We start from the raw sequence: 24,586 nt of genomic DNA, 5'->3' as shown, positions 1-24,586 counted from the left end.
GAAAGACTTCCAGGTGGAAATACATGTGGCTGTATTTAGATATAATGTAAAGGACTCTAGACTCATGCCCAGAAGGTAGCAGACCTGACATAAAGATATTTATTTTTTTAAAAATTTGTAATACCAACCTGTGGATTTACTAGCCCAAGACTTTGACCTAGATTGCTGCTAAAAACACTGCACATTCTGTCTTATTATGAGTCTATATAATAATTTCACGATATGATCATGTCCAATACTACTCTAATTCCATATTACTATGTATTTTGGTTAATTTACTTTTTTATATATAAGCGTCAGCAAATAAGGATACTTAGGCATGCTGGTGCAATAACTAATGATACATACAGTATGTAAATACAAAATCAAATATGCAGTTAAGAGTTTCAAAAACCTAATTTTTTATATTCTACCTACTGAATTTCATTTTTCTACTTATAAAGTTATCTGATTATTCAATGGTTTAATATTCCTTATTACTATGAATAAAAAATAATCATATAGTAGAGGAGCAGAAAGCCTGCTAATCCACATAAAAGCTATCTAAATAACTGAGGCCACAACATAAAGTCCTTTCTGATTTGGAATTCATTATTCCAACCAGTGATTTAAGGCATTTGAAGTGTGAGAAGAGGTGTTGGGGTGAGAATATTGAATAAATATTTTTAGAGAATTTTTTCATTATTATCCTTAATTTTTAGCTCATATCCTAGTATAGAAAATAGAAAGTATTGTTAGAAAGTGGGGTATATTTTCACAAAGATTTGAAATATTATATAAATCCAATTTGATTAAAATTAAATTTTATATTTTTCAACTTAGTGTTTATTTGGAAAAAAATATTTTATCTTCTGCTTTCCAGCAGAAATTGATATAGTTGGCATTACATGTAAAATTCATACTCATTTATTTATCAAACACTGAAGAACAGGGTTTAAAGAAATTCAATTGGAAATATTTATAAATATGTCAATGTATACTTAGATCAGTGAGTTCACAATTATTCAGAATAAGTAAGCATTTGATCAGGATTGGAATAGGGTCAAATGTCTTTCTTATTTAGATTGAAACTAGCAAAATAGTGCATGCATAACTTTCTACATTATTAGCATAATATTTATGATTCATTCTTACAGGGTCTCTATGAGTTGGAATACTGGATCTCAGAGGGTTGTTTTTGTTCTTGTGGCATTTCATGGAATACCTATTTTAGCTATATAATGTTTATATCTATACATATATGCATGCATACATATATCTTATATAGCTATATAGTCAGTTCTCAGTTACTACCCAATGGGATTCATCTCCAATGGGATCCATAATCTGATCTCTAATATGAATCTCTTTGAGTTAACATTAAGTTTAGTTGTTTAGAACACACAGAAGAAATAAATAAAATAATGCTGAACACTACAGGAAAATAATGAAATCTTTAATTATCTAGAACTATATCTGGTTATAATAACCAACCTTTATCTATCAACTTTATTGTGCCAGACAATGTTTTGTTTTCTTTTTAGCCAAAGTAATAGATTTAACGTTCTTAATATAGCTATGAAATCAGATTCTGATGCCATCCACCTCTCACAAATGATGGGATTATGACCCTTTGAGAATAGGAAACCTGCCTAAGAGACAGAATATCCATTCAAACCCCGATAGTACACAATGGTTTATATTAACGCTCTTTATTACTATGCTATACTGCCTCCCCAGACAATTATATGTATATATGATTTTGTTGGGGAAAACATCCAAAGAGAAAGCTTCTTTGGGATATCAAGCTCTTCTGTGATCCCTACATTTCTGAAGTGTTCACAAGCTACTAACCTTATTTTTTCTGAGTATTCTGAAAGGCCAGCCTGAACACCAAGGCATACTGTTCTGAATCGCTATCATCCTCCCCACCAGATTCTCTTTCTACCGCGAGGCGCTCCGAGAACCAGCGCTTCAGCACCGCCGAGATTCAGGAGCTGCTGCCCCACCCACCAGGAGAAAGTTCTTCAGAAGGACTTGAAAAGTTCAGAGGCTTAGAAGCTCTGCCCTAAAGCAATGCTAATTCAAAGTGTATCCGTTTCATTGAGACTTTCCTGGCATTGAAAGTGAAGGCAAAGAACAAAAAGTGCCTGCATGGATAAGAGGCACAGCAGGAGAGATTTAATTCTCTGCCATTTCAGAGGGAGGATGTTCTGACACATAAAAAAGCAGGTTGGATGAAAAATGCCCCTTGGGATGGGGGGTTGACTGCTAGATTATGAAATCACAGGCATTAAAGATTCAGAGGACCTATTAAGCCTTATCAACTGTCCTCGTTGCACTCCTGACTGCCTCTGGTGGGCTCTGAACTGCTTTTGTATAATTTTAAATAACTTCTGCTACCCAACTCTCACCCAAGACTCCATTTCAGACCCAACTGTGAAAAAGCTCCACCTGACATTCAACCTGTTTCACTTTGGTCAGTTTCATCTTTTTCTTTAGTTATCTAATCTGTTGGCAAGCTGAAACCACTTTTTCTCCTATAATGTACTTACACTCTCCAAATATCAGTGGTATTATTTTATCTCATTATGATGACACAAAAGTAGAATAATGATCATTTTAGCATCAAAGATTTCAACTACATAAATGCTATCTGTCATAGTCGATGGATATAAATGCTTTCTGTCCTTTCTTCTGACTACTCTTGTCCAAGTGGGGTAGAGACATTTTTTGTTATCATAAAAAATAATGATCATTTTATCTACTTTAGGTGAGGCCTTTTTAGGGGATTGGGGTCATTATTCACTTAGGGGTCAGTCTTCTGCTGTGTGAGGTACTAATTTATCCATAGAGAATCAGGCATTGTGAAATATTATGTTCAAAAAGATGAAATCCTATATGAGAATTTTCATGTTATAGATTTAAATGCTACAGATTTCTGGCTTAATAGTATGGAGTATCTACTCAGAGCACTTTGTTTTTCTTCACCATAGGTCCATTTTGGCAACTTATTTAGCAGAATCATGACTACTTTATTTTTATAGTTCCGAAGAGTCTGAACTATCCCCACCATATTGCTCTGTACTTGGATCTGAGTGACACGACTTATTTTCTGAGTTAGAGGATAGCTGTTCACATGCATCCTTGAAAAGAGCCCCAGGGTACGGGTACAGTGTTTAAATTGCTTGCGTGCTAATGGAAAAGTGTGTTGATCCACGAAAGTAAAATGTGGTATTCTGCTTCTGTAAAGTTTCTAAATCAAACCCTACTGGGTCGATTCCAGTTAATAGAGACCCTATCGGACAGTGTATAACTACTCTTGGGGTTTTCAAAATGCCGTATCTCTCTGGGCACAGAGAGCTTTCTCCCAGGGAGCAACTAGTGAACTGTAACTGTTGACCTTGTAGCCAGGAGGCCAACACTTAACCCACTAAAGATTATAAACCTGCTCAGGCAACTCAACTCTGTTCTACAGAGTTCCTGTGAGTTGAAATGGACTCGACAGACATGGGTATAGGTCTGTCTGTCTTATAACACTCCAGCCTTTCCTCAGATTCATCTCTACTTATCAATCACAGTGAATCCTATGACACTTGTGCTCAAGGATTTTTAACTCATTTTACTAAGAGAAAGGGTCATGTCATAGAAGTCATAAAAGCCTGACTATGATCCTGACGCTGTAATACCTACTCACTCTACTTGGGACCCTTAGATCACTTGACTTTTCCTCAGGCCACACATATATCCCCCTTGCTTCCCTCCTCTGTCTGGAATAATTTATAAAACCAAATCTTTTAACTTCTCATAAAAATTCACTTTTTCAATAAGGACTAATTGGGTCATTCTACTTAAATTGGAAAAAAATACACGAACACTTAACCTTTCCATTCACCATGGTCTATATTTTTCCACAAATATCTGGGTGCAAACATAAATATTGGGTGTATTTACTCTTTTCTTCATGGGTCTAAGGGAAAAACATTAAGTGAAGGTGCTGGTAGGTTTATATGATTCAGTAGTGAGTGATTGTTAACAAGGTTAATCACAATGGTGAAAATTTGGAACTCTAACATGAGGATTGATTAATTTTTCCATACTGCTGGGTATAAAATAAGCCATCTCAGAAGCAGGAATCATGGACCTCACTACTCTTAAAAAATAATAGCCAAGAGTACAATAGATAACTTTCGATTCTGAAGAACCTGTGAGCTACCCCCCCTTCCGCCCCCCAGAAGACAAAGAGTAATTTCCTGTAGAAAACCAGCAGCAGCAGAATCAAAGGCCATATCATGAGACAAGAATAGCTTTGGGCTCTGGATATGTTGTCAGGAGATATTAGTCCCTGGAGAAGAACATCATTCTGGCTGAATCCAGGGCAGGGTTTCATTCTGTTATACTTTGGGTTGCTGAGTCAGAAATGGTACAGTGGCACCACACAATGGGCAAATGGGCACATGTAAACCCCCCAATTTTTAGTACTATAAATTACATTTTAATTGATTAAACACTCCAATTTAGAGATAGAGATTGATTGGATGGTGTTAAAAAAACTACAACAACATGATTCAACAATATACTGTCTACAATAGATGTATTTTGGACATACATATCATAGTTTGAAATACAAAGGATGGAAAAAGATATACTCTAGAAGCAGTAATTTCATTTTACTTGGAATCACAATCATTGCTTATGGAAAAATTAGTTAAGAGATTAAAGATTCATTACATTGGGTAAATCTGCTTCATAAGACCACTTTAAAGTGATGAAATCACTTTGAGGCATAAGGTTCACCTGACCCAAGTCATGTGAAAGTTGGACATTGAATAAGGAAGGCCAGTGGAGAACGGGGGCTTTTAAATATGATGCTGGCAAAGAATACTGAAAATCCCATGGACTGCCAAAAGAACAAACAAATCTGCCTTGGAAGAAGTATGGCCAGATTCTTTTTTGGAGGCAAGGGTGACACGACTTCCTCTTACATAGTTTGAACATACTGTCAGGAGAGATCAGTCCCTGGAGAAGGACATGATGCTTGATAAAGCAGAGAGGCAGCAAAATAAGAGGAAGTCCCTCGACAAGATGGACTGACACAGTGGCGGCCACAGGCTCAAGCACAGAATAATTGTGAGGCTGGCGTAGGGCGAGGCAGTGCACCTCTCTTTTTCACAGGGGCGTTGGGTCAGAACCCACTCACTTGATAGCACTGAACAAGAACATACATGAATAATAACACCCCCAAAGAAAATGAACACAAAAGAAAACAATGTTTAGAAACATTACCTGGCTCATTCAAGTCAACTTAACTATTAATTAGTGCAAACTGGTGGAACTAGTCAAATCTTTGTGAATTTTATGGCTTCTGGATATTTTTCAATATGATGCGAATGTATAAGACAAACTATATTTTAGAAACCTTCAGCTTTTGTTTATTTGCTAACCCTTTTTCATCTAAATATTTTTTATAAACAGAGAAAATCTGTAAAGAGTGTATGTTATTATTGAAATTATGATGTATACCTGAAGTGTTTCCCAAAGTGTGGTCAACGTTCGGTCCAGTCAGAGGAGGAAACATGTTTCCTTTGACCCTTTCCCAGTCACTATCATCATTTAGGTCTTGGATCCAGAAACAAAAGCCATCTTCAAAATTGCAATTAATTTTCTCATAATCTGTGGATGAATAGTGAGAGCAAGAAAAATCACTCAAATGTAGTTTGCCATGTATTGTAATAGAGTTCACTGAAAATAATCTAGTTTTATTATTTATAAATAAGTTGCAACAACAAAGTAGTTCTTTATTCATCATTACTCTGTTAATTTAGTTTAGTTCAAAAACCAGCATTTAGCATCGATCTGCTACATTCATCTGTTTCATATATCCTGTCAGGGATTTACAAACACTCACCTACTGCTTTTTTGACACGGCGTGTACCTTTTTTCATTGGTTTACTCCCACAAAGTTTGTTCAACACATCTTCGTACATATTACTAAATTAAAGACTTTGCTCAAAATGAATTTGGAAAACCCTTAGATTTGGTTTTATGTTAAGATTTTAAAACTTTGAATACTTGCAGTATATAAATGTTATTTAAGTTTTTACTTGATTTGTAATTTTTCTCAAAATGGCTATTCATCTCATTTGAAGAACATACATTCTTTTCTAATTGGTCATTTCTAGGTATCAAGCAGAGTGAACTACACATAAGAGATGCAGATTTATAAATTTGCATAAAAAGACAGACTAAAATCTTGTAATAAAATAGAAAGTTTGCTACATTTAAATTTCATTACAATAGTAAAACATCTAAAAATGTTAAGACAAAAAAATGAACAGTACTTACTATTAAGCCCTTTGCTATTAAATGCTGTATATGTTGCATTAAATCCAATATATTCACTTTCCTCCGATCCTATAAGAAAGGCGACTGTAACTTGGTTGGAAAAAATCCTAATTGTTCCAGGACTTCTTTCTGTAATGGAAGCTATAAAAGAAATGAGTGACTGTTATATGTACAAATTTATCTAAGTATCTAATCTGATGACACTTGATTGAAAGCATTAGTCCTCATTTCTACTTTATTTCATTTTAAATTGATCTTCACCTAAACATTAGGAAATTTCAAATTATTATATATGTAGTTTATAGAAAACTGAAAAACAAACTAGTAATTTTTGTTTTAACTAAATACACTATATGTATACATGCAGAAATAAAGCATGCAAACCGTTACTGAAAAATTTCCCCTAGGAAACACACAAGTTAAGCATTTGTAAAACTAAGACATTGGCTCTAGCAAGTATTTCCCATGTGCTATGATGTAAAACTGGGTCACAGTAATAAAAACAAATAATATTTCAATGTAATGGTGAGATCCCAAAATAATCCTTGGTGTCTAAAATATTGTTCTTGTAGCATGTTATATTGATTTTCTCATTTCTCTACCTTGCCTCTGAGCCCCTTAAGGAATATGCTTCTACATTTTTGATTCCCAAGTCTTAGTAGTGTATTTGGTATATGATGATTTACAAAATCACTGTTGCATGAAATTTGTTTTCATAAAACGTTTATAGTCTAACATGTGCATTGCCTAAAGGTATTGTACTTTTCTCAAGAGGGTGAAAATTGGTTCTCGAAGACAAACAAAATCTTACTTTCTTTATATCGTGAATGTGGTATATATGTATAGTATATAAAAATTGTAAAGTATAATGGTGATATTAAAATTTCATGGAGAGAAAACAATTATAGAAAGCATTTGAATGAGATTCCTTAATGAGGGTGATGATGAAAAAGGGATAAAGTATATAAAGGTTTGATAATCTGAAATAAGCATCAAAGTGTATATTGGAGAAAAGCATCATTGTTGATAAATGGTTAATAAGATGTTCTAAAGAAGAAACCTTTATGAGCTATTAAATATCAGTTATTTTCATGTCATTTTGGTACCAATTATATACACTATTATTTCAGCAGAAACTAAAATCAAGAGCATCACAAACATTGACTCACACATCAATGTTTCTCCCAAAAAGTACTTGTTCAGTATTTTCTCATGAAGAACTACGTTGGTTCTTGAAACTCCTCCCACAAGCCTACTAAGTGTATAACCCAAATGATTCTCCTCAAATTGAGTGAAAAATTTGAAGTTCATATTTTCTACTCTCTAAGGAAATGAATTTTCTAAAAACTTAGCTTCAGGCACATCTACTTTTTTCTTCCTTTCTTTCTTTTTCCCCTGAGTAATTGAATTTTATGGTGCAGGAGCTCTGTTTGTCAGTGACTCAGTGGGGTTTGTGGTGTATGCAAATGTGTTGGACCTTGACATAGTCCAATGTCTACAGCATAGTTCAGGAGTTTATGTTCTGTGGTCCATTAATGTGCTTCAGAAGTACACAACAATCTCTGGAAATGACATTTTATATTTGTGTTTATAAGTAGTTAATAAAATTTACATTAAATAATTTAGGGCTTCTTAGCTAAAAAATAAAAAACAAACAAACACAATGTATCTCCGAATGTAGTGGCAGGTCTTGGTTAAGAATAGGAGCTCCAGAGTCATCATCCCATTTGAGGTGGGGTTCTATATTTCAGCAGGCTTTGCTGTGCTACGGTTCCCTTTGTTATATTAGTGCTGTTGCTGGGTGCTACTGAGTCCATTCTGGCTCCTCGCAACACCATGCAACAGTAGAACTGTCGCCATAAAGTTTCCTTGCCTGTAATTTTAGGGGCAACAGATTGCCAGGTTATTCTCATTGGATGGGTGAAACCACCACTTTTAGGTTAGCAATAGAGAGCTTAACCAATTGTACCACCAGCAGTCCTCCATATAATAAATAGTACTCTCCAGATAGAATGTGATAAAATTCAATAAATAATTTCTATATCTATATTATACACACACACATCTGCTATCAAGTCAATTCTGACTCATAGTGACCCAAGCAGCAGAAGTTCTCAACCTGTGGGTCACGACCCCTTTGGGGTTGATGGCCCTTTCATAGGGGTGGCCCAATTCACAACAGCAGCAAAATTACAGTTATAAAGTGGCAACAAAAATAATTCTATGGTTGGGGGGCACCACAACATTAGAAACTATGAAAGGGCCCCGGCAGTAGGAAGGTTGAGAGCCACTGCCTATAAAACCCATGGCCTAATTCACAGGAGCAAATGTCATCTTTCTTCTTTACAGTGGCCGATGTGTAGGAGCCACCAATCTTGCCGAATCTTGAGGTTAGCAATCCAGACCTGAGCCACCTCCATATAAAGGTTTATATGGAGTCTAGTGCTTATGATATGGTGAAGAAGTACTCATACTCTATTTTTTTTAAATCACAGCTACAAAGAAAAGAAACTGTGGAATTATTTGATATGGGCATAGTGCCATGAGAATTCTGAGGAAGAAATACTTAATTCTATGAGGCACTATAGTTAGAGAATCTTATAGAGTTTCGTGAAAAGTAACACTTTCAAATAGTGATAGCTAATTTTTTCTGTGTAATGTATACCTATAGCCAGAGATGAGTGAAGAGCTCTTAATTTACCCCAAAGTGGTGAAGCAAGAGAGTGAAGCTTATTGAAAATGCTCTATATTAAAATATGTGCATATATTATTTTCACAAGTTATATACAATATGGTCACGTTCACTGCCTCTAGCTGAAAAGAACAAGTGAATTTATCTTTGGAGAACTACAGCCAGAACTCTTCTACAGGTGACTCCCTCCCTGGGGGACAGACAACAGAAAAGTGGGTGAAGGGAGACAGGGCAATATATGACCAAATAATAATTTATAAATTATCAAGCATTCATGAGGGGAGGGGGAGCAGGGAGGGAGGGGGGAAAGTGAGGAGCTTAAGTGGAGAGCAAATGTTTTGAGAATGATGAGGGCAATGAAAATACAAATGTGCTTTACACAATTGATGTATGTATTAATTGTGATAAGAGTTGTATGAGCCCCTAATAAAATTATTATTTTTAATTAAAAAAATAAAATGAAAGAATATAAAAAGCAAGGATGGCAAGATTCATTTCATGTGCTTGGGACGTGTTGTCAGGCAAGACCAATCCTTGAAAAGGCCGTCCTGTTTGGTGATGGGGAGCATTAGTGAAAAGCGATGACTCCAGACCAGACAGCTGGAATGATGGCCTCAAACACAAGAGCAGTTTGGAGGACGGTGCGGGATTTGGTGTTGTTTCATTCTGTTGTCCATCGAGTCATTATGAGTTGAACAGACTTGACAGCAACTACACAACCTGATCAAGTTACTGGAAAAATAACTTTTGAGAAAAAATGATAGAAGATGAATTTTTGTTATATAGTTTTGACTAAATCTGGAAGCACTTTTGCTTACCAACAAACATAGTTACTCAATTTTAAAAGCATAACCTTAGCTACACTGTAATTGCTAGTATCTGGAAATAGAATATGACCTGAGCACTTGAGTATGTCAAATGTAGCATAACCGATATTCATTTGGCAGCATGTTTTCTAAGCTTATCAATTTGGGGAAAAATGTGTCCACCCAGGCTATTTATTATCATCCTCTGAGATTTTATATAGTTACATATTTATATGAACAATAACAATATTAAAAGAGACAAGTACACTCATCATCTCAAACTTCCTATACTTGCTTCATAATTAGTGTGGATAATTGCTACAGTTATTGAATTAAATATTATACCATTATAATTGCAAATTAAATATTTGTAAACCCTATGAAAATTTCTGTCTTACTTGAATTTCCATGTATCATTTGCAGAGTATTTTATTGTATTGTGTGATATCACTTATGGCTTCCCACATTTCTCTATTTTTCTTACTATTAAAAGAATCTTTACATCACCAATACATGGTAAAATGATTGGAAATGCCCTTAGAATTTGTTTATGCCGGCACCTCAAAAAGAAAATGACATGTATTTTGTGATACTCTATGTTTTTCTTTATATATAGCTTCTTTGGAAATTCTATATTCCACAATTAAATGAAAATATTTACATATTTTAAATGTGGTAATAATATTGAATATAGATATTCTGAATTGGGATTTGATGTAAATAAGTACTACTTACTTTACTACTTTACTACTAGAAAATATTAAGTAAAAATCTATAAAAAATTCTTTCTAAAAAAGTTAGAAGAAAAAGAAAGATGATATTTTAAATAGAATTGAAAGTATAATTTTTGCAATACAAAATGACCTTAGTTTCATAGAAAATATATTGTGTCCACTAATTATATATTGACATGTTGATAACATATGGCAGGAATAATTAATTATCTGCTACTTTATATGTAAATCAATAAATATTATTTAATTTTTAAAAATAAACCCATAATGTCTTAGATGCTAAGTTAAAATTGATATTTAAGAAAAAGTTCACTGTATTAAAAATACTTAAGTTAATTTTATTAAATGCCAATGTCATTCCTTAAAATTAAAGTAAAATTTGAAACATTAAAAATATTTTCTGTATGCTTGCAGCTATCAGAAATTTTAAATGTTAAAAGCCCTTAGTACAGTGGCAGTCACATAAGTAGCACCAAATGAAAACTGATATTATTATAGAATAAAATATGCCTCAATTAAACATAAGTTCAATCAAGACATTTTATTTGTGAATATTCACTTTTTATCACCCTGAGTGAAATATGAGAACAAAATTTATTTAAATAAATGCAGCAATTATTAAACTTTAAAATAGATAACACTTGCAAACTCCTCTGGGCTCTCCACATTACTGACTTCAAAATGAGGGAAGAGAGGGCCTGGGAAGATAGCATCGGGATACAGTCTCCAGCTAAGAACTGCTCTTGGATGATCCAGAGATCGACAGGTGAGGAAGCCAATTCTGGGAATTTAGACCGGTATGCTCAGCGCTCTAGGAATATGCTAGACTTCCCTCCAAGTTTTCATCCCTGGAGAATGCAGCAGAGCCTAAATTGTGAGAATCCGGTTTGCAGACGGTTATGGATGACAGTGGTGCCCACGATGCATTGGTGTGATATGCATGTGCATAGGAAGCAAGCCTCTATCATTAATAGAGGGGCGGGGAGAAAGCGGTTACCAAATGGAATGCACTGGAGAGAGGACGGTAGGAGTTCAGAAGGGTCAACCTGACTTGAGAGTTAAAACCTTGTCAGTTGGCCTCCCCTCCAATGCCTGATGTGGTTTTCAACATTTCCTGAAATGAATTTTGGGGTTTTTATTTGTTCGTATTGGGGTTTATCTCCGTTGTGTTATTCCATAGGGGTCACCCTGTTGGATTTTCGTTATAGGTTGATATGGTTTTCTGGTTTTCAGCAGCCGAAGCCAGTGTTGATGAACCCGTAGGGACGGCAGGTAGAGTGAGTGTTCTGGGACTGGAATGGTGGCCGGGGAGGGCAGGGCAGTCAAGGAGCTGGTGTCAAGGAGTTCAAGGGAGAAAAGCCGTTTTGAAACTGAGTGTGGCAGAAATGGTACCCTTTTGCTTGAAGTCATTGAACTATAAATGATATGGTATCTGTATCAACTTATAAAATGTTTTTGAAATGTTTATATACACTAGGGAAGCTATCTAATGAACTCCACTTGCACATTTTCTTTGCACACTCACTTTACCTCTTTGTGGAACTCTGCTCTTACTTCACGGCAGTGAAGCCTACTGTGAATTTCGGGTCCAAGTGAAGGAAGTTGGGTGGATATATATGTATATTGTAAATGCCATTCTCTATATTTTTCTTAAAACTCCTTAGTGCCTCTGATGCTTAAGGTTAGGTTTGAACTTGGTTAGACCATGATACTAAGTAGTAGGACCCACTTACTGTAATAGAATTCATTTCAACTTATAGTGAACTTGTAGGGAAGACTAGAATTTCCCCTGTGGGTTTCTGAAACTATTGCTCTTTATGGGAGTAGAAGACCCCTCTTTGACCCTCAGAGCACATGGAGGTCTTCAACTGCTGATCTTGTGGTTAGTAGATCAAGGCTGAATCACTTTGCCACCAGTTCTCCGAGTGGTATTACAGATGCTATGTAATCATCCTTCATTTTGTGACGTGAGGTGAGCAGCCAAGCAATTGAAAGGGACGTTCTTACGGGGTTGTAGTCTGCATCCAATATATATGAACTGAGGGACAAAGCTTGACCTCTCTTGATTACTGCATCCACCTCTTCATCCTCAGATCTCTGGTTCTTGGCATGGGAACCAATAGGCTGTTTTCTGACCAACAGATTTTTGGATCTCCTACAATGCTGGGGAGCTAACCAGTTTGTTTGGGGGCCTTGTAAGTGTCCACACTGTTTGAGTTATTTCTTTGAGATACATTTTCCTATATACCCTTCACTGGTTTTACACCACTAGAAAACCTGGTCTATTAGTGATGGATTAATGTACTAATGGTAAATGGTTACAAAACAATAAAAATATCGTTTACTTCCACCCAGTGTCCTCTGATTGATAGTGCATTATTTCACTCTATTTTATTAGTAATATCACAAAAGTCATGCCAGAGACAGGTATAATGCCCATATTGTGAAAAAGCACAAAAGAAAGCCATATTATGTTTTAGAAATTCAAAACAGTACTGCTTAACATTTATTTGACTTTTATATTGGGAAGTGACCTTTAAAAATACATATTAAGTGAAAATATAATTATATTTCCAGCAAGTTTGCAAATGAAAAAAAATTAGTAGAGTGCCTTGGAAAATAACAATTCTATTGTTATTAGAAAAATAACACAGATACCGAATTTCTCTTTTTTTTTTTTTTAAGTCTTAGGAATCAGTTTGGGGTTGTTTTGGGAATCAGTTTTATTTATTTCTTTTAGTGACTCCAAGTTCAAGTCTCACTTCAGTTCAGAATCAAAGGGAAATATATGACACCAAAACATTTCCTCACACAATTTCATTTTGATAATGGAGTACACATTTTTACAGCTTACCTCTTAAAATCTTGCTTGATCCTATGCCTTCGTAAATATTTAATACATCTTTATAATATACAACAAAAGAACCGAAGCTCAGTCCAATGGAAAGTCCTGGGTTTACACTGAATTGAAAGGGAAAAACAAGAGCCATTAGTTATGTCATAGTCTCGGCAGAGAGAGCTCGAATTTGCCTCCATAAGGTTACACTCAACAAAGCCTCACTGAGGAGTTTCACTCCTCGCACATGGAGTTTCCAGAAGTCAGAATCGCCGCATGGTAACTCACAAGAGTTTTGACTATTAGAATTTGTATTACTCAAAGACAGGAATTGATTTATTAATTCCAAAATTTTAGAACTAGTATATATACTTGTTTGCTGGGAAAATAATGTGCCTATAAATGGATTCTGGTATAAAACAATTGAAAGGAATGTTTGACAACTTTCACTGATATTTAAATATAGAATTTTCATTCTCCAATAATGGATTCAGGGATAAAAGGAAATGCCTAATCCAACCTATATTTTTCAGGTTCACATTCCCTGTAAATCCACACAGAAAAGAGAAGGAGACCTCAGAATACTCTGGAGATACAGGTCCCATTAAAGTTGTCAGCATGGCAGATAAAAAAGAAATTAAGGAGGAGAAGTAGAGCTGGGTGATGCATCTTCACTGGTTGGATATAAGCTAAGCTGGGTTGTCTGCAGATAGACCCAGAAGAAAGGTGAAAAAAGAATACAGTAGGTACAGATCTCCTTTCAAAACTCGGTAGAAAACCTTAATAACTGATCTGTCTTCAAAAGGTGGCCCTGGGTAATAGGACACTGGATAATCAAGGCCCACTGGCCAACACTGACATGCTTGATTTTCACAAAATTAATCAGTAGTGGTCTGGCCTATCAGGAATTTGGAGGCATCTAGCACAATATTAAATAATTTTGCAAAGTCTACATATTTTCCAAGTAGATATCTTGGAATACTTATTCATGGCAAAACTCCAGGTTTGATCAAAAGGGATTATAATCCTAATTAGTCAAATGAATTTAGCTAGATTTTAGCCAAGGAGTGGAGATGGCGATATTGAAATGGCAGCTACTAGCCAGAAAAGACATGAAAGCATTTAAGCGGAAATCCAGGCTTCTGGAACCTCCCATTATGCAGTATCAGGGAAGTAAAGTTCAACCTATTGGGGTGGGTATTGTTTTAAAAACAAAACAAAAATTTCAAATTGGTGTCAACTGTGAATTTTAGACCCAGCAGTTTGAGAGCGAATTCTGAGATTTCTATTTTTTGATGACTCTGTGAATGACTAGGATGTACTCTAGGATTTGACAGATACTGATGTGAGATGGGTAGATGCAAGTGATGCTACATCCACAGTTTCACCCCAATATCCAAAATAGAGCATTCTGTGAAGCTTGAATAGAGTGAAATGGCAAACAGAGAAGTAGTGACCACTAATTTATATGGAAACATTTTTGAATGCTCCTCCAAGAGCCCCCCAAATAACGTGCCACAGCAAAGCAAAGAAGCACTGAAATCTAAAGTAACACTAGCATTTATTTAAAGCAGGGCTGATGGGATACATACAAAATCTATATAAAGTAGACATAATGTATACACGGTATAGTTCTGGGGATGAGCTAGCCTGCAACACTCTCACAGTTTGGGATGGAAGCTGCCTTTAGAGCATTCGCTTCCCTTTTCACCTTTGTTCATAAAAATAAAGAGAGACTTTTCAGGAGTGGAAAGATGAATGAAAGGGAACAAAGTTGATGCCCAGATCTTCTCAGCTCATCCTGTTGGCTGTTGATGCAGGCTAGCTTCTCTTAGGCTCCGTGGAGAGCGCCCCTTGATGCCGCCCTCAGGGCACAAGTCAAAGCCGAAGAAGACAGAGGTAGACGAAATAGCGCAGCATTCGGCACTTCCACTCTTTTAATTAAAGTTGTGGTGTCTCCAGGCAAGATGACCATGGGATTTCTTTGTGGACTATCATGTTCAAGCTGTGAAATTAAAGGATGTCGAAGCAGCTCCCTGGAAGCCTTTTTAGTTTAGATCTTTCCTTTCTCAGTGTAGATAATTAAAGGCCGAGAAGACTAACAAGTACATACTGTGTTGTACTTCATTCTGATTAAAAAAACCCTAAATTGTAAAAACAACAATAACAAAAAACAGACAGATAAGATCAGTTTAATTGGATAATACAATACCTGATGCTTTTATATTAACAATCATATTACTCTTCAGATACCAGTTTTGGAAAAAGATACCAGTTTTCTTCGATTTATTTTATTCATTTTGCATTTTTGTATTGAGAACTAATTTTTTATAGCTCACTTTATTGAGTACTTAATAGGAAACTAAGCATTATTAAGACATTTAATAATGGCTTTGTCCCTGTACTTAGATTTGTTGGATCCTGCTTTATAAATGTAGAATTTTTTTACAAAGAGAAGTCATTTCTGGTCATGCATCTTCAACCTGAGGAAGCTGGCATTTGAAATGACATGATCTCCAATATACTTTTTTTTAAACCACTAGAATTATGTTAAATGAAATGTTAATAATTTCATATCTGGACAAGTCTAACCTAAATCTATGGTTGTGCTGCATTGTAAATATTTTGAAAACTAGCCGATCTCCCAAGCTTACAGGAAAAATCACTGCCTTTTTCATGAGGTAAAAATCACTGCCTTTTTCATGAGGTAAAAATCACTGCCTTTTTCATGAGGTTGCTATGAAGGGAAATAATACATCTCTAAAGCAGCAGTTCATTTTGATATATCCAAAATTTAGTTGTTTTATGTGTAATAAAGCTACAGTTGTGACAGGAAACACACAGTTCATTTGAGATGAAGTTTTATATTTCTCCACTTTTATAAAATTGTACCCTTGTACTAGTGTGGAAGCCCGCCTTAATGAGGCTGCACGGGTTTACCCTGTGCTGTTATTTGTCTGACCAGAACCTGAAATTGTGTGGACTTTCTTTTTTAATCAGCTTTCATAACGATTCCTTGAGTTTTTTAGAGTCCTGACAGTGATTAAAACTGTCAGAGAAATCAGGAAACCATAATCCAATCCAGATCCAGCTGTTATGAGAAATAAACTAAGGAGAATGTAACTCTCAAAAAGAATTTCATGGACTTCGTGCACTGCAAGAGGTGAATAGGGATAGAGTAGAAAATTTACTTCAGAGGTTGACATTGTATGTTAATATATTTAAGACTATGTAAACTTCTCCACTTTAAAAAATGTGAAATTCATTTATTTTAGAATTTCTTTTTTACTAGAAATTAACTTTTCCTCTAGAAACAGTGGAAGAATTTGAATTCTTCCTATTTTAAAACTGCAAAAGTAAACATTGAAGTAAATCAGATCCGAGCAGCTTGATTGTTATTGTTTTATACTGATCAGGTAGATGAAATGAATTAAGAGCTAAGAGCTGTAATCGGTGGTAACTGATAGAAGGATCATTCCACACACAGCACACTGATTTACATAGTGTCGCCAGCTCTTAATCTGCTGGGAATCAATTGCATCACAGGAGGCAGTCAGATACATGCTGACATAAAAAAAGAGCAATTTCTTTTCTTGAGGGATAAAGCTGTACCTGTGTGCTATTCACCTTGTCGGTGTTAGACCTATGCCAGTCACAGAAAGGTGAAACAAAACATGTTACAGAGTCCAATGATGATGGGAATCCACTGATTATATAGTGCTGTTCATAGGTTGAAATACGATTCGAAGGAAATATTAAGAATACGATAAAAACAAAAACATCCTTTCATCTTGAAAGTAGATGGAGCTTACATGTTAATAAAAAATATCAATTGGAAACCAACTAAAACTGCATAAGAAGATGGCATAATTACAGCAGAGAAATAGCTTAGAACTTCAGAGCAGAATATGGATGGTGGCACATTACCGTATAATCCAACGGCAAATACTATTGGATTTAGAAGACGCTGGATAGTGGGCAGCCTGGAAGGACCCAGAAGATCCAGTTAACAGAAATCTTCCATCACAAGCCGTGGCTGTGAAAACATGGCAATGTAGAAAAAACAAGTTTAAAAAAAACATTCTATTGGGAGCGCTTACAGATATTATAACAATCTGTAATTCAATTACATCCAGGATAATTGTACAATTGCTGCCACCATCATTTTCAAAATATTTTCTTTCTTCTTGAACTCTTTGATATCAGACCCCCTTTAATCCCCTCCCTCCCCCAACCTAGCCCCCAGGAACCCTTATTTTTATATGATAAATAATCATTGTAATCATTATATTTATAGTTATTTAATTGTTCCATAATTTATTAAATAATATTTTGATTAATTAATATAAATCATTATTAATTTGCCATATCTTACACCATTCACGTATCCGTTCACCTACAATTCTATTATCTGTTCCCCTCGAGTGGGATTATACAGTCATCTTTGCTACCGGTTCCCCTTCTCCCTCCTTTCCCTCCACTCCCCCTCTATCTTCCCATATCCCCAGGGCATCACTGTTCATTACTATTCCTGATGGGTTTAGCTGTCATGGATTTCATGCATTAGGTGATCTTCATTATATAAATGAATATAAAGGCCTAAAAATATTAAAGAGGTAAAACTGGGACCATATAAGCAAGGGGAGGAAATATTAAAGAGCCAGAGGATTGTTATGTGTTTCATCAGTGCTATATTGCACACTGGATATATCTTCTCTCTGGCCCTTCTGTGAAGAACTGCCCAATTGTCATATAGGTGGGTTTGGGGGTCACAACTTTGTCTACTCTACTTCACGTCAATTTGATTGCTTGTTTTTGAATTTATGATACCCATTCCCATTGACAACTTGTGATGACACAGGCTGATGTGTTTCTTCCATGTGGGTTTTGTTGCTTCCCTGTTAGATGGCCACTTGTTTAACTACAAGCATTTAAGACCACAGACGCTGTTTGTTTTACGAGCTGAGAACAATTTTGCAAATTAGTCTCAAAGTTCATGGGGTTAAGATTGACTTCCAAATCCTTCACAGAATATATCCATGACTCAATTCATTATTGTTTTACAAAACTAAAATTATCAGGTGTCATGCTTAAATTATACTCATTAATTTTGAATATTCATACATCCCATAATAAATTATATTAATTTTGAAGACTATTATGCATCCCATCATACTATGTAGAAATATTTCCCAATTTTAAGCAGTAATAACTAGGACATATTTCAAATATTACTTCATACTTTATATCGTAAAAAGAACTATAAGTGAATTGTGTACTTTCAGTTTGAATAAAATCTAAAAAGTTTGTATTGCATTGAGGCCAAGTTTTTTTCAAATATATGTCCATTTTGCTATGACATGCAAAAATGAATAGAATAACTGATAAAAAATGTACAAATAATCTGCAGAGATTTTCATGCATCCAATCTTATGTCCTGTATCTTTTAAGCTTCACCCCATTAAATCTTTATGTATGGACACATTATATCTAAAATTTTCATTCAGTATTTCTAAAAATGTCATTTGCACTTCATGCATACTCGTTTTTATGTGTTGGTTTTTATAAAACATATCTGCACCACATTTAATGCTATGCATGATTAGGTTATTTTTAATCATGTTAGTTGTTAGGTGCCATCATGTCAGTTCTGACCCGCAGTGACCCTATGAGCAACAAAATGAAACACTACATGGTGCTGCATCATTCTTACAATAGTTTCTAAGCCTGAGCCTATTGTTGCAGCCACAATGTCAATCCATCTGCTTGAAGGCCTTCCTCCTTTTTTGTTGCCCCTCCACTTTACCAAGCAAAATGTCTTTCTCCAAAAACTGCTCTCTCCTGGCAATATGTTCAAAGTGTGTAAATTGTCATATGGAGGCTGAAGAAGCCCAGAATTAGCAGAGAACTCCTCACGAAGAAGGACAAAGTGGGAGGGCTTGCTCTACCTGATTTTAGCATGTATTATACGGCGACAGTAATCAAAACAGTGTGGTGCTGGTATAATGACAGATATTCCAACCAATGGAAAAGAGCTGAAGACTCAGAAATAATAGCATCAACATACTGGCAACTGATCTTTGATAAGGACCCAAAAAATATCAAATGGGAAGCAGATGCCCTCTTCAACAAGTGGCGCTGGAAAAAATGGATATCTATCTGCAGAAAAATGAAGCAAGATCATTATCTCACTCTGTGCACAAGAAAAAACTCAAGGTGGATCACCGAACTTGAGGTAAATCCCTAAATAATTAGGGCCATTAATGAGGGAATTGGGACAAACCTGAGACCCTTGGTACAGGGAATACACAGGCTATCAGAAATAGGGAAGGATACAAATACAGAGGAGTCAAAAATAGATAAGTGGGATATACTGAAGATAAGACACCTGTGTACATCAAAAGAATTCACCAAGAGAGTAATGAGAGAGCCCACCGACTGGGGAAATATCTTTAGAAATGACACATCAGACAAAGGTCTTATTACTAAAATCTACAATACTTATCAAGCTTACAATAAGAGAAAAACTAACAGCCCACCAAGGACCTGAACAGAAGTTTCACAGAGTCTGAAATCCGAATGGCCAATAAACATATAAGAAAATGTTCCTGATCATTAGCCATACAAGAAATGCAAATTAAAACAATTATGTGATACCACCTAACACCGTCAAAGATAGCCCAATTCAAAAAATCAGTAGGCAACGAGTGTTGGAGGGGTTGTGGTGAGACAGGAACTCTCATCCACTGCTGGTAGACGTATAGGTATTTGCAGCTATTATGGAAATCGATTTGGCGATGCCTAAAACAGATGGAAATTGAGCTACCATACCACCCAGCAAGCTTCCTACTGGACACGTACCCAGAAGAGGCAAGAAACAAACCACGGCCAGACATCTGTGCTCTAATGTTCATTGAGGCACAGTTCACAATCGCAAAGAATTGAAAACAACTCAAATTTCCATCAACAGATGAATGGATTAAAAAACTGTGTACATACATACAATGGAGTACTATGCATCACTAAAAAGCAGTGATGAATGCATGAAGCATTTCACCACATGGGAAGAACTGGAGGAGATTATGCTAACTGAAGTAAGCTCAACAAAAAAAGACAAGAACAGCATGAGTCCACTGAGGTAAGTTTTTAAAAAAAAATAGAAAAGAAAAATGCAAAAGGGGTACAGAGAAAAAGCTACTGTAGACAACCCTCCAGGGGTGGGAGCCAGGTAGTATGGCAGGGGCCAGACCAAATCCAAGGGTACATATAGTAGCCCACTAAAAAGGAGGGTGGGGGGAGAAAGAAAAAAAAAAGAGAGATGTGTGGCAGGTGAATAGAAAGAGGGACCAGACTTAAATCTGGTGTTCCAGGATGTGAATGCAGAGTGCTGGCATGGAGAGGGGAGTCAGAGGAGGGACCTGAGTGCTTGGCCCACATACCAGGTACTTGGAAAACTGCCCCTCCCCCCAGAAGAATTTACTTTAGAGGATGACACTGAAGCTGCAGCTATGGGAGAGGGGCATGTCTGATCAGAGAAAATGGGAGGAAATGAAGGGGGAGGAAGAGAGAGTGAAGCACATCCTGGCCCACCAGGCCTGGAGGATGATATGCCCGCTCTGAACAGCCATTGCACAGGGTGGACCATATGGCTGATCCCACTATGAGACACAAATCCCTCACTGACCCAGGGCCTTACTGGGGACAACACTGGAGACTCAGTGTCAGGATTGACCTGATCTGACCCTGGGACACCAAGGCAAAACACTAAAAGCATGAGGCAGAGAAATGGGGAGCTGAGCAGGGAGCTCCCAAGGGAGTGCAAAGGATAGACTCTGGGGCCAGAGCATGGCACTCTATCAGACTTGACTGGGGGACATGCCTGGAGCTCAAAAATCAGACCTTGACCTATTTACAGGATTTTCTTTCTTTTAAAATTAAAAAAAATTAATTTAGTCTTTTCTGCGTCTTTGTTTTTCTCTTTATTGTCATCATTGTGTTCTTTTTTGTACTTTTTTTTGCTATGCCTTGTTGTTTGGTGCATATTATTATTATTATTATTTCTGCAGCTCTAGCTAGATAAGATAGGCTGGATGAACAGTCTGGAGGAAAACAACAGGACAAATGGTTCTGGGGGAACATGGGCGAGGGGCAGTTGGGGGAAAGGAGGTGGTGTTGACCAACCAAGGGACAAGGGAGCAAGAAGTGATCCCAAATTAGTGGCAAGGAGGGTGTGAGAGGCCTGGTAGGGATTCGGCAAGGGCAATATAACCGAGACAAATTACTGAAGCCCAAAAGAAGGCTGAGCATAATAGTGGGACAAAAGGAAAGTAAAAGGACATAGAGGAAAGAACTAATTGGCAAAGGGTATTTATAGAGGTCTAAATACAGACATGTGCATAACTAAATATAATTATAGGATGTACGTGCATACATTTGTAGGTTTAGTATTAAGGCAGCAGATGGACATTGGACCTCCACTCAAGTACTTACTTAATGCAAGAACACTTTGTTCTATTAAATTGGCATTCCAAGATACACACCTTCCTGACACAATTGTTGAAGACAAATGTGTGCATAAGAAAATGTGGTGAAGAAAGCTGATGGTGCTCGGCTAGCAAAAGATATACTGTCTGGGGTCTTAGAGGCTTTCAGGTAAACAAGCAGCCATCTATATCAGAAGCATCAAAGCCCACATGGAAGAAGCACACCAGCCTGTGTGACCATGAAGTGTAGAAGGGACCAGGTATCAGACATCAAAGAACAAAAAAATATATCAGTTGGTGCCCACCTTCCTGATATAATCACTGAAGACAAATGCGTGCATAAGCAAATGTGGTGAAGAAAGCTAATGGTGCCCAGCTATCAAAAGATATAGCACATGGGATCTTAAAGGCTTGAAGATAAACAAGTGGCCATCTAGCTCAGAAGCAACAAAGCCCACATGGAAAAAGCACACCAGCCTGTGTGACCACAAGGTGTCGAAGGGATCAGATATCAGGCATCAAAGAACAAAAAAGCATATCATTGTAAATGTGGGTAAGTGCAGAGCGGAGAAGCAAAGTCCATCTGTAGGCTATTGGATGCCCACTTACAGAAGGGTTGTGGAGAGGAGACGAGACAATCAGGGTACAGGGTAGCAACAATGAAACATACAACTTTCCTCCAGTTCTTAAATGCATCTTCTCCCCACTATCATGATCCCAATTCTACCTTACTAATCTGGCTAGAACAGAGGATGTACACTGGTACAGATAGGAACTGGAAACATAGGGAATCCAGGAAGGATGATCCCTTCAGGACCAGTGGTGAGAGTGGCGATACCTGGAGGCTGGAGGGAGGGTGGAGTAGAAAGGGGGAACCAATAAAAAGGATCTGCATATAACCTCCTCCCAGGGGGATGGACAACAAAAAAGAAGGTGAAGGGAGATGCTGGACAGTGTAGGATATGACAAAATAATGATAATTTTTAAATTATCAAAGGTTCGTGAGGGATGGGGAGTTGGGAGGGAGAGGGAAAAATGAGGAGCTAATATCAAGGGCTCAAGTAGAAAGCAAATGTTTTGAGAATGATGATGGAAACAAATGTACAAATGTGCTTGACATAATGGATGTGTGTATGGGTTGTAATAAGAATAAAATGCTCCAATAAAATGCTTAAAAAACAGAAAACAAAACAAACAAAAAAACAAAGTGTGTAAGTTGAAACCTTGCCACCTATGCCTCTAATGACAAAGATAACCATCTATAAAATTTTAACAAGATTGTTATGACTTTTTCATTCCTTAAATTTATTTATTCCCTTCATATAAAATATTTAATAGGCCATAGTTTGAAAACTAACAGAATTGCTACAGCGTGTTACTATGGGCTTCTCATTCCGTCCGTTTTGGATTAGTATAATGTGGCATGAAATTTCCAAAGTCAGCAGTTTAAATTTGGTACATTCTCCAATTTTCTCACCCTTAATAACTGTTCTGGTACTTGATCAATTATAACTACCCAGTGAAAGACAACACATTCTATAAGTCATTCTTTTGCAATATGATGTCAACAAAAATAATTGTCTACAGAAAATAATTAACAAAAGCTAAATATTATGACTATTTTTAGTGTATTCTATACATAACAAAGTAAGAGGATACTCAAAAGATATAGGAAATAAATTTTGCTTCTCGCATTTAAGTTTATTTTACTCTGGTAGGAAATTACACAGCTCTGAATAAAAGCAATAGATTGACAGGAAACTGTCAGGGGTAAGGCTGGCTTCAGAAGAGGACGTAGAAGAAGGGATAGCATTGTTGATGTTAGAAGTATGTTAGCTGAAAGCATATAATATCAGAAATAAATGTACATGTGTTTTGTTGACTATGCAGACATTCAACTGGGTGAACCATGATAAACTATGGATAATCTTTAGAAGACTGGAAACTACAGGACACTTCATTTTGCTCATGATGAACTTGTACATAGAGCAGGAGTCAGTTGTGGGAACAGGAAAAGGGAATAGTGCATGGTTTAATATAAGACTGTTGTGGTTCCGGGTTGTATCCTTTCACCATACTTATTCAATCTGTATACTAAAGAAGTCATCAAGAAATCTGACGTTATATAAATAACAGCTAAAATATAAATATGAAGAATGGTGGATCACAACTTGTGCTATGAAGATGACACAACCTTGCTTGCTTAAAGTGAGGAGCACGTGAAGCACGTGCTGATGAAGATCAAATGTTATAGTCTTCAGCACAGATTACAACTCAATGTAAAGAAGGTAGAAATTCTCACAACTGAACCAATAGATAATATCGTATTAAATGAAGAAAAGATTGAAATTGTTAGGGATTTTGTCTTTCTCGGATCCACCAATGTTCACAGAAGCAGCAGCCAAGAGACCAAAAGACTAGTTGCAGTAGGAAAATCTGCTGCACAAGACCGCTTCAGAATATTGAAAAACAAAAATGTTACTTTGAGGACTAAGGTGCCCCTGTTCCACTGCCTCACATGCACATGAAAGCTGCGCATCAAATATGGAAGATTGAAGAAGAATGGATCCATTTGAATGGTGGTGATGGAGAAGAATATTGAAATGCCATGGGGTGCTAAAAGGACAAACTGACTGTCTTGGAAGAAGTCTGGGTAGAATGTTTCTTACAGGCAGGGGTGGTGAGGCTTCATCTTACATACCTTGGACATG

General features: G+C 36.5%; 1 protein-coding gene across 1 annotated transcript in view; it reads right to left on the bottom strand.

The window, feature by feature from the left end:
* Positions 1 to 24,586, bottom strand: part of TMPRSS15 (transmembrane serine protease 15) — a 186,809-nt gene that overhangs the window by 120,856 nt on the left and 41,367 nt on the right. Inside the window, exons 7-10 of the mRNA XM_075542932.1 lie at positions 17,320 to 17,428; positions 13,411 to 13,517; positions 6,325 to 6,465; positions 5,503 to 5,652 (exon numbers count right to left, since the gene is read on the bottom strand). Coding sequence (XP_075399047.1) covers positions 5,503 to 5,652; positions 6,325 to 6,465; positions 13,411 to 13,517; positions 17,320 to 17,428 — 507 coding nt within the window. The remainder of the gene's footprint in view (positions 1 to 5,502; positions 5,653 to 6,324; positions 6,466 to 13,410; positions 13,518 to 17,319; positions 17,429 to 24,586) is intronic.

Source organism: Tenrec ecaudatus, chromosome 2 (assembly GCF_050624435.1).
Source record: "Tenrec ecaudatus isolate mTenEca1 chromosome 2, mTenEca1.hap1, whole genome shotgun sequence".
Lineage (NCBI taxonomy): Eukaryota > Metazoa > Chordata > Mammalia > Afrosoricida > Tenrecidae > Tenrec > Tenrec ecaudatus.
The sequence above is the reverse complement of the archived record's forward strand: the minus strand, read 5'-3'. Positions and strand labels throughout refer to the sequence as shown.